This window comes from Salvelinus fontinalis, chromosome 2 (assembly GCF_029448725.1).
Source record: "Salvelinus fontinalis isolate EN_2023a chromosome 2, ASM2944872v1, whole genome shotgun sequence".
Taxonomy (NCBI): Eukaryota; Metazoa; Chordata; class Actinopteri; order Salmoniformes; family Salmonidae; genus Salvelinus; species Salvelinus fontinalis.
The window spans coordinates 24,025,698-24,036,835 of record NC_074666.1 but is presented as its reverse complement, the minus strand read 5'-3'; the positions used below and the strand labels follow the sequence as shown (position 1 = coordinate 24,036,835).

General features: G+C 42.1%; 1 protein-coding gene across 1 annotated transcript; it reads left to right on the top strand.

Moving 5' to 3' along the window:
• Positions 1 to 2,361: 2,361 nt before the first annotated feature.
• On the top strand, positions 2,362 to 4,166 carry LOC129868673 (beta-1 adrenergic receptor-like). Its single transcript, XM_055942853.1, has one exon. It carries the CDS (start codon positions 2,383 to 2,385, stop codon positions 3,760 to 3,762), a length of 1,380 nt encoding a protein of 459 aa, XP_055798828.1. The 5' UTR covers positions 2,362 to 2,382; the 3' UTR covers positions 3,763 to 4,166.
• The last annotated feature ends 6,972 nt before the right edge of the window (positions 4,167 to 11,138 follow it).

Below are 11,138 nucleotides of genomic sequence, written 5' to 3'. Positions count from 1 at the left end.
TATGGTAAATTGTCTTGAATACAAGCTTTTGTACAAGTACACAGCCTTGTTGGGAATTTAACAGGAATTTCATCAGTATACACCTAGTTAACTTCATTCTATAAGCATATTTTGTGGTTTGTTTTCACAATGCCAAAGCTCAATGGGAATTTGGGGTTTTGTTTGGGTTGTTTTGAATCATACCTGGGTTTTAGTGCTCTGTGAGGTTCCTATATATCAAGTTCCAAGTCCAGGCTGTTATATAGGCTATTGTAATGAAACTGATCAGACCACCGCCCTATCACACCTACAGTCAACATCCTGTTGAAACAAATAGCCAGAACAACACATTTCCAACAGGGTTTGGTGTCTGCAGCTGGATGATCCAGTGTTAACCAGCACTGGTAATTACACCATATCGTGTCTCCACTTCACACAATATGGGGTCGATACTGTATGTCCATCTTTATACTAGGTGATGGATACCCAGGTTGGTGTTCCATGTCGGGGTACAATAACCACTAAGACAAACATGTCTTAGAAAGGGAAGCCAGACAGGAAAACACTTGATTTGAATTCCTTCACAGAGGTGACATACAGCATGAAGCGTAAGACTCTCTAGTCTATTCAAAAGATGAAGAAGACAAAAAGCAAGATTTTCTCTGCACTGAGAAAACTACCGCCTAATTTAACATAACTGCAGCTTAACCCCATGATGAGATGTGAATAGTTATTCTATGGTCATTTAATTCACATGAGATTATAAAGTCAATACCATCAGCAAAAAAAATAAAAAGATCTTCAATTTAAGTTTTTCAGTGACCGTGAGGTCTGAGGGGAGAAAGTCTGAACTCTTAAGATAAGGGTTGAAAGGTCAGTAAAAATGGTGTGCCTGGGTTCTGGTCCTCCTCCCTGTGTGAACCTTCACACCCTGACTTCTCCCCCTGCTGGAGGCTATGATCTGGTCTTAATGGCCATGTACTCTTATCCCCCCTGGCATAGCCAGAAGAGCACTGGCCACCCCTCAGAGCCTGGTTCCTCTCTAGGTTTCTTCCTAGGTTCTTGCCTTTCTAGGGAGTTTTTCCTATCCACCATGCTTCTACATCTGCATTTGGGGTTTTAGGCTGGGTTTCTGTATAAGCACTTTGTGACATCTGCTGATGTTAAAACGGCTTTATAAATACATTTGATTTGATATGGTCTGTGAGGAAAGTTTATCCACAGCCTGAACCTGAACCGCACACTGGTGGACTGGAGATCAGTAACAAAAGTCAGGCATATAAAAGATCCATGGAACAGAAGTCAAAGTCTCCAAAAGCCAAGGCAGAAGAAAATGGGAAGAATCATCAGTATGCTATCTGAAGTTTCTGAAGACTGTCAACCTATAGCATAGCTTATACCATGTGAAAACTGGTGAAGACTTAGATGTTGTTTCTTCTGTCATACAGAAAGCAAAAATAAGAGAAGCCCTTTTGCAATAGACAAAACCACAAAGTTGGCTCTGCAAGATACATTTAGGTCACACTGCATGCAGCACTTGCATGGAGAGAGATGAGCTAGAAGGCTGCTCTGCATGAGCAACTTCCGTACCAGAGATCATAACTTGTTGAATGTTTTGAAGTGGGACTGTTTTTTTATTATAATGTCCTCCACCAAGGTGACATCAAACCAACAAACAAACTCTCTGGGAGCACCTTCACTCAGGTATGGCTGTTGTGACGTATTCACTTTTCTCTGCTGATAGAGTTGTTGTTATTATTGGCTCATTAGTTTATTTTATAATAGTTAATTCATCATAATTAATCATCTATAATAGAGTCAGTAGAAAACAGATATACGGTGTACATATTAAAATGATTTAGTTTAATAAATTCAAAAGATTTTTTTTTTTATGTGTTAAAAGTTTACTTATAAGCATTATTTATTTAGGACGCTTTTGGATTATCCAAACCTTGCTTTTTGTCTTGCTATTGTTGCTCTCTGTTCTCCTTGTCAAGAAAAAAGCTGAACAAGGTCTAACAGTGGAGAAGACATTTTGCGGCAGATCTAACTTGTCTGCTGTGAGCTGCGGCAGTTTGACAAACTTCTCCTTATTTTCCTTCGTCTTGATGATCAAGCCATCAAATCTGGATTCCACCCAGTCAAAGTGCTATGATGCAAGCATATTATGCACTTTGCTCATCAAAATCATATCACTTCAAGAATATAATGTAATACTCTGAAAGAACTGAAAGTGGATTAGGAGAGTAAGAGAGAAGCAATTGAGTAACAGACTGCATGATTTTATTTCACCTGTTTGACTTGCTAACTAGAAACTGAGCAATCACTTAACATGTGATTAAATGAGTCCCTCTCGTGTCCTTCAGGGCTTTCTGAGTGGTCGTCTGACTGACTGTGTAGAGTATGAACAACCACAGTTCTGGATCGTACCACCCTCCGGCTGAACTATTTGTGATGCCTGTTCTGGTGGTCATTATCTTCATGACGGTTGCTGGCAACCTACTGGTCATCCTCACCATCGCCCGCACCCTCCACCTCCAGACCACCACCAACATCTTTGTCACCTCCCTGGCCTGTGCTGACCTTATCATGGGCTGCCTGGTGCAGCCGCTGGGGGCCTCCCTAGTGGTGACAGGGGACTGGCTCCTTAGCGGCACAGCCTGTGAGCTCTGGACATCCATGGATGTCCTCTGTGTGACAGCCAGCATTGAGACGCTGTGCACCATCGCTGTGGACCGCTATATCGCCATCACACGGCCTCTCAGGTACCAGTCTCTGCTGGGGAAACGTCAGGCGTGGCTCATGGTGTGTGTGGTGTGGGGTGTGGCAGCCCTCGTCTCTATCGTCCCAATCATGAGCCAGTCGTGGCGTGCTCATAATGACACCGGGAGCACGCAGTGCTACGAGGAGCCACACTGCTGTGACTTCATTACCAACGTGCCCTACGCCATCGTGTCCTCTGTTGTGTCCTTCTACGTCCCCCTGCTGATCATGATCTTCATCTACAGCAGAGTCTTCCTCATCGCCACACGGCAGGTCAGGCTGATGAATGAAAACAAGCTGCGTTTCCTCAGTTGGTGTGACATCCCCCCATCAGAGTGGCACCTAGTCAGCCCTGGGAGTCCCAATGGCAGGGATGAGAGCATCACTGGCAGGGATGTGAGTCCCACTGGTAGTATCACTGGCAGGGCTGGGAGCATCACTGGCAGAGCTGGGAGCATGAACAGGACTGGGAACACCGGCAGGGCTGGGAGCAGCTTCATTTTTGACTCCATACAGAGGAGAAGCCAGGGCCGCAGGCACACTCGGGTAACTGTCCTAAATGAACACAAAGCCATCAAGACCCTGGGGATCATCATGGGGACCTTTACTCTGTGCTGGTTGCCCTTTTTTGTGTCTAACATCATCAAGGTGTTTGACCCAGATATCCCCTCCAGGGAAGTTTTTATTCTGCTCAACTGGCTGGGCTACCTGAACTCAGGCCTCAACCCCATCATCTACTGCCACAGCCCAGAGTTTCGCTCAGCCTTCCGGAACCTTCTATGTTGCCCGTGGCTCTCTAAGGTGGGGCTCAACAGAGTCTTCAAGGGGCTGTGGACTAGTGCCATGCTGGAGGAGAGTAGAGCCCATGCAGGCACACACAGCTGCCAGGGCCTGAGACAGAGGCAGGGGCAGAGCCAGGATCAGGAGCATGGACTGGGGCAGGAGGGACTGCCTCTGCCGCTAACACCCATTCAACACAGTCCAGACGGAATGGATGTCACTGACACAGCGACAGTCTGAGAGAAAGTCACACCTATATGGTATATACAGAATGAATGCACTAGCTCTATTTGGTTGATTGCATTGTTGGCTTCATCAAATTTACATGATACACAAGTGTTCAAAAAGGTTTCTTCGGCTGTCCCCATAGGATAACTCTTTTTTGTTCCAGGGAGAATGCTTTTTGGTTCAACATAGAACCCTTTTGGGTTGCATGTAGAACCCTCTGTGGAAAGGGTCCTACATGGAACCCAAAAGGGTTCTCCTATGGGGAAGGCCAAAGAACCCTTTTAGGTTCCATATAGGACCTTTTTTTAAGAGTGTACAATTCACACATTTAGAGATGAGGAATAAGGAACAAATGCAAATATATATACACACAGGAATCTTTTGGTTATCACTACGGCAACAGCTTCCAGGAACGACACAATATTTACATCTTACAGTTATTCAGACAATAAGCAAAAGTAATAAAACAACAATATATACATAACAACTGCCAAGTGGTACAGTATATATATATATATATATACAGCACCAGTCAAAGGTTTGGACACACCTACTCATTCAAGGGTTTTTCTTTATTTTTTTACTATTTTCTACATTGTAGAATAATAGTGAAGACATCAATACTGCCCTTCCAAGCAAAAAGGAGGTAACTGCTCATTTGGTCAAATTAGTTAATATCTTCTTTGCTACATTAAATACATGCGTAATCATGTGGACAAGTATCCTGCCTCTATCGTATTGTGTTTTGGAGAAAATGGGGGTCATGTTAGCAGTAACTGCTTAAAGTAACTGTGAAACAAAGGAAAGTAAAAGCAATTTTTCTCAGTTCCAAGCTATGAGCAATTACTGCCTTTTTGCTTTGTAAGGCAGAATATTGGAATGCTTTACCAACAGTTATGAAGGAGTTCCCACATATGCTAAGCACTTTTTGGCTGCTTTTCCTTCACTCTGCAGTCCAACTCATCCCAAACCATCTCAATTGGGTTGAGGTCAGGTGATTGTGGAGGCCAGGTCATCTGATGCAGCACTCCATCACTCTCCTTCAAATAGCCCTTACACAGCCTGGAGGTGTGTTGGGTCATTTGTCCTGTTGAAAAACAAATGACAGTCCCACAAGTGCAAACCAGATGGGATGGCGTATCGCTGCAGAATGCTGTGGGAACCATGTTGGTTAAGTGTGCCCTGAATTCTAATTAAATCCCTGACAGTGTCACCAGCAAAGCACCATCACACCTCCTCCATGCTTCACGGTGGGAACAAAACATGCAGAGATCATCCGTTTACCTACTCCGCATCTCACAAAGACACCAAAAATGGAACCAAAAATCTCAAATTTGGACTCATCAGACCAAATGACTATTGCTCATGTTTTTTTGGCCCAAGCAAGTCTCTTATTATTATTGGTGTCCTTTAGTATTGGTTTCTTTGCAGCAATTCGACCATGAAGGCCTTCACTCAGTCTCCTCTGAACAGTTAATGTTGAGATGTGTCTGTTACTTGAACTCTGAAGCATTTATTTGGGCTGCAATTTCTGAGGCTGGTAACTCTAGTGAACTTATCCTCTGCAGCAGAGGCAACTCTGGGTCTTCCTTTCCTGTGGCAGTCCTCATGAGATACAGTTTCATCACAGTGCTTGATGGTTTTTGCGACTGCACTTGAAGAAACTTTCAAAGTTCTTGAAACTTTCCGCATTGACTGACCTTCATGTCTTAACGTAATGATGGATTGTCGTATTCTCTTTGCACTTTTGAGCTGTTCTTGCCATAATATGGACTTGGTCTTTTACCAAATAGGGTTATCTTCTGTACACCACCCCTACCTTGTCACAACACAACTGATTGGCTCAAACACATTAAGAAGGAAAGCCCCACTTTTATTCCATTGGCTTGAATCCGCACTATGCAGCTCTTGCAAGGGCGTATTTTTTTACTGGCTGTCCAATGGTTTCAAAAACAACGATTGAAAGGCAGCTTAAACTTTTTCAATTAAACCATTATTGGGTTCAAATACACATTTAGATTTGCGAACAGCTATCCACAACAACCCCAATCAATAAGCTGCAAATAGCTAAATGAGAGAGCAATAGTGTAATTCACGTCAATGCGCTATGTAGACATCAATAATAAGTGATATCCGTATCGCAGTAGACTACACCACTGCTGTCATCATTACCTCCAAACGTTTATTCAAATTGGATAATCTTTGAATGCCGACAGCAGTCGGACCGCAGTCGCACCATTGGAAGACATACTATAGCTTGAACTATAGTGTACAAAAGTCTGTTCCTTCCTCTTTCCCTGCGATCCATCAAACACATTTGTTGTGTCATCATAGGGGTCTCAGACTTGTGGTCAAACTCGCTCAGGTGGAACAAACACAAACTTGCGCCTTTTGTCAATGCTGATTTGAATGTCATTGAGAAAACAGAAGTGTCAAAGATTTTTTTGCGCAAACATCCTTTCTGAATTTAAAAGTAATCCTCGAAGTAATCCTCTAGATTTTCCAAAAATATCTGTAATCTGATTACAATATTTCTGCTAGTAATGTAACGAATTACAGTTAACGTTTTTTGTAATCCCTTACATGCAATGGAATACATGTAAAAGTTACTCCCCAACACTGGAGATAACTGCAGATGGATCAACAACAATTGTAGTTACTCCACAATACTAACATAAATTACAGAGTGAAAAGAAAGAAGACTGTACAGAATACAAATATTCCAAAACATCTTGTTTGCAATAAGGCACTAAAGTAATACTGCAAAAAACGTGGCAAAGAAATGTACCTTTTCTCCTGAACACAAAGTGTTATGTTTGTTGCAAATCCAACACAGCACATCATTGGGCACCACTCTTCATGTTTCATATACAGATCTGGGGAAGGCCACCAAAACATTTCTGCAGCTTTGAAGGTCCCCATGAAAGTGGCCTCCATCATTCTTAAGTGGAAGAAGTTGGGAACCACCAAGACTCTTTCTAGAGCTGACCGGCTGGCCAAACTGGGCCATCGAGGGAGAAGGGCTTTGGTCAGGGAGGTGACCAAGAACCTGATGGTCACTCTGACAGAGATCTAGAGTTCCTCTGTGGAGATGGGAGAACCTTCCAGAAGGACACGCATTTCTGCAGCACTCCACCAATCAGGCCTTTATGGTAGAGTGGCCAGACAGAACCCTCTCCTCAGTAAAAGGCACATGACAGCCTGCTTGGAGTTTGACAAAAGGCACCTAAAGGGCTCTCAGACCATGAGCAACAAGATTCTCTGGTCTGTTGAAACCAAGATTGAAGTCTTTGGTGTGAATACCAAGTGCCACATTTGGAGTAAACATGGCACCATCCCTATGGTGGAGCATGGTGGTTGCAGCATCATGCTGTGGGGATATTTTTCAGCGGCAGGTACTGGGAGACTTGTCAGGATCAAGGAAGAGATGAACGAAGCAAAGTACAGAGAGATCCTTGATGAAAACCTGAGAAACTCCCCAAAAACAGATGTGCCACGCCTGTAGCGTGATACCCAATAAGACACAAGGCTGTAATTGCTGCCAAAGGTGCTTCAACAAAGTACTACTTTAAGGGTCTGAATACGTATGTAAATTTGATATTTCAGTTTTTTCAATTTGCAAAAATTCTAAAAACCTGTTTAGGGGGTATTGTATGTAGATTGATGAGAGAATATACATATATATACAGTTGAAGTCAGAAGTTTACATACACTTATGTTGGAGTCATTAAAACTTGTTTTTCAGCCACTAAACAAATTTCTTGTTAACAAACTAGAGTTTTGACAAGTCGGTTCAGACATCTACTTTGTGCATGACACAAGTAAGTTTTCCAACAATTGATTACAGACAGATTATTTCACTTATAATTCACTATATCACAATTCCAGTGGGTCAGAAGTTTACATACAATAAGTTGACTGTGCCTTTAAACAGCTTGGAAAATTCCAGAAAATTAGGTCATGGATTTAGAAGCTTCTGATAGGCTAAATTACATCATTTGAGCCAATTGGAGGTGTACCTGTGGATGTATTTCAAGGCCTACCTTCAAACTCAGTGCCTCTTTCCTTGACATCATGGGAAAATCAAAAGAAATCAGCCAAGACCCCCCCCAAAAAATTACGAAAGTATTAACACCATGGGACCACGCAGCCATCATCCCGCTCAGGAAGGAGATGCGTTCTGTCTCCTAGAGATGAACGTACTTTGGTGCGAAAAGTTCAGACCAATCCCAGAACAACAACAAAGGACCTTGTGAAGATTCTGGAGGAAACAGGTACAAAAGTATCTATATCCACAGTAAAACGAGTCCTATATCGACAAGCCCGCTCAGCAAAGAAGAAGCCACTACTCCAAAAACCGTCATAAAAAAGACAGACTTTGGTTTTCAACTGCACATGGGGACAAAGACCATACTTTTTGGAGAAATGTCCTCTGATCTGATGACACAACAATAGAACTGTTTGGCCATAATGACCAACGTAATCTTTGGAGGAAAAAAGGGGAGGCTTGCAAGCCAAAGAACACCATCCCAACCGTGAAGCACGGGGGTGGCAGCATCATGTTGTGGGGGGGCTTTGCTGCAGGAGGGCCTGGTGCACTTCACAAAATAGATGGCATCCTGAGGAAGGAAAATTATATGGATATGTTGAAGCAACATCTCAAGACATCAGTCAGGAAGTTAAAGCTTGGTCGCAAATGCGTCTTCCAAATGGACAATGACCCCAAGCATACTTCCAAAGTTGTGGCAAAATGGTTTAAGGATAACAAAGTCAAGGTATTGGAGTGGCCATCACAAAGCCCTGACCTCAGTCCCATAGAAAATGTGTGGGCAGAACTGAAAAAGCGTGTGCGAGCAAGGAGGTCTACAATCCTGACACAGTTACACCAGCTCTTATTGTGGGAAGCTTGTGGAAGGCTACCCGAAACATTTGACCCAAGTTAAACAATTTAAAGGCAATGCTACCAAATACTAATTGAGTGTATGTAAACTTCTGACCCACTGGGAATGTGATGGAAGAAATAAAAGTTTAAATAAATTATTCTCTCTACTATTATTCTGACATTTCACATTCTTAAAATAAAGTGGTGATCCTGACTGACGTAAGACAGGGAATTTTTACTCAGATTAAACGTCAGGAATTGTGAAAAACTGAGTTTAAATGTATTTGCCTAAAGTGTATGTAAACTTCTGACTTCAACTGTATATATGTATATATATTTTTTTATCAATTTTAGAATAAGGCTGTAACGCAACAAAATGTGGTAAAATTCAAGGGCTCTGAATACTTTCCAAATGCACTTTAAACATAACATGTCAAATGTGCCATGATCTAATTGGGTGTTTTTCTATCAGTGTGTGCGTGCGTGCGTGCATGTTTGTGTGTTTAACCAAACACGATTTTCTGGTTTATCTTCAAGTAGACTCTCCGTTCCAGAGAGGTGGTCGTTCGGTTTCTCAAGCATGATGACAGGCTGAATATTCTCTCCACAAACGCTTGGGATGCAGGGGCAGAAACCAGATCCAGCACCACAGGGCACAGCTTTGGATAAACAGCCATCCTTGCCTGACAAAACTGGAGACTTGACTCTGTAAACATGCCCCCTTTACCTCTTCCAGGTATTTCCGCAGCTCACACGGGGCATTTAATTCCCTGCCAGGTTGACCCTCCCCCTAAGACACGATCTTTGATGTAGAAAAGCTATTTTTCTGAAGAACTGTGGTCGAGGTGCTTGCTGGATTCAAAGTGCTGGCACCTTTGGGCGTCCTGCTACTCCACGGCTGTACTCTCTGATATGCTGAAGTACTCTGCTTCCCTCGTCAGTGGCTCCATCTCTGTTGAGCGAAGTGCCAGAGACACGCTTGGGTCCATCAAGCAAGCTGCTGCACTGGTTGGATCGAAGTTGGCTGCCAGAGGATTCAGTTTGAAGTTGGTCGATGTAGATTGTAAACAGCTCCAGCAACTTCACAAGCTGCTCTAGCTTGCCCCAGTCAAGCTCCGTGCTCGCCCTCGGATTTCTTCCATTAGCTAGTGATAGCTGGTGATGATGATGCACAAACTAGGCCTATTTGAAACATTTGCATCTAACTTGCAGCATTTACCCACCATATTTACAAACTAAAAAACCCCATTAGAAAAAAAGCTTGAAAATCCCATTTGATTTTAGCCAGGTAGAAAAAAAATAAAAATAAACATAATTTATGATGTTTTTTATTTTATTTCAGTTCATTTTGCAGTCAAATATAGTACTTTCAGTACATGTTTTTCATTTAAATTTTAATTTCAGTTTACTAAATAGTTATTCAATTTTAGTGTTTATTTTAGTTTCAGTTTTCATTTAATAGAATAACCTTGGTACCAATATTGTAGTTGTGCATGTCAATAATTTTAGTGCCACTTTGTTACCGGTACATATCTTAGCATTCTAATAAAGGAAGTGGTTGAGTGCTGAGAATGTTAAATACATCAACTTCCCACGCCTCAATATGTGTATGTGGGTGGTTTGTGTAGTCAGTGGACTTGAACAGTGGGTGAGTTTCAGTTGATAAACCACAGTAGTTCTGCTTGTCCCTCCAGTGCCACCTGGGCATGTACAGTGTATATATAACAGGCTTAACAGACATAAGAAAACCCTGTAGGGCCAATGAACTTTGTTTTCGTAAGGGTGTAAAACTATTCTTTCATTTGGAAGCAGGGAATATCACTACTTTGCTGATAAGTACTGTAAGTAATTGTCAAGACCTGTTGGGGGGGGGGGGGGGGGGTATTTGTGTGATCTGTTATTAAAGGTGTGTATTTGTATTTATTATTTATTAAGGCTGCAGCTACTTTTCCTGGGGTCCAGCAAAATTAAGGCAGTTATACAATTTAAAAAACATTACAATACATTGCACAACAGATTTCACAACTCATTAAGTGTGTGCCCTCAGGCCACTACTCTACTACCACATAATATGTAGTAGTAGAGTAGTGGCATGAGAGCACACACTACAATATCTACAACACAAAATCCAGGTGTACATGTGTATATAGTGCGTATGTTGTCATGTGTGTGTGTGTGTGTGCATGTGTCTGTGCCTGTGTGTATGTTTGTTCACAGTCCCCTCTGTTCCATAAGGTGTATTTTTATCTGTTATTTTATCTCTATCACATGGTGTTCAGATATGAGCCTCTCTATCTATACCTATATACATCAGAGTATCTGAGAGAAGTTTTCATACATTCAAACTCAGATAAAACAACACAACTTTCCATTTATTCTGAGCATCGATTTCTAACACCAGGGATCAGACAGAATAATGTTTGTTAGTTATAGCTCTGAGTACATCTTGTTTTTGTTGTCCTCTCCTATAAGACTAATTGGGTACTCACTACTCTGTGGTTTGGAT

Bases quoted from the DNA above. Each gene is read 5' to 3' on its own strand.
- LOC129868673 (XM_055942853.1), top strand. From the start codon at position 2,383: ATGAACAACCACAGTTCTGGATCGTACCACCCTCCGGCTGAACTATTT.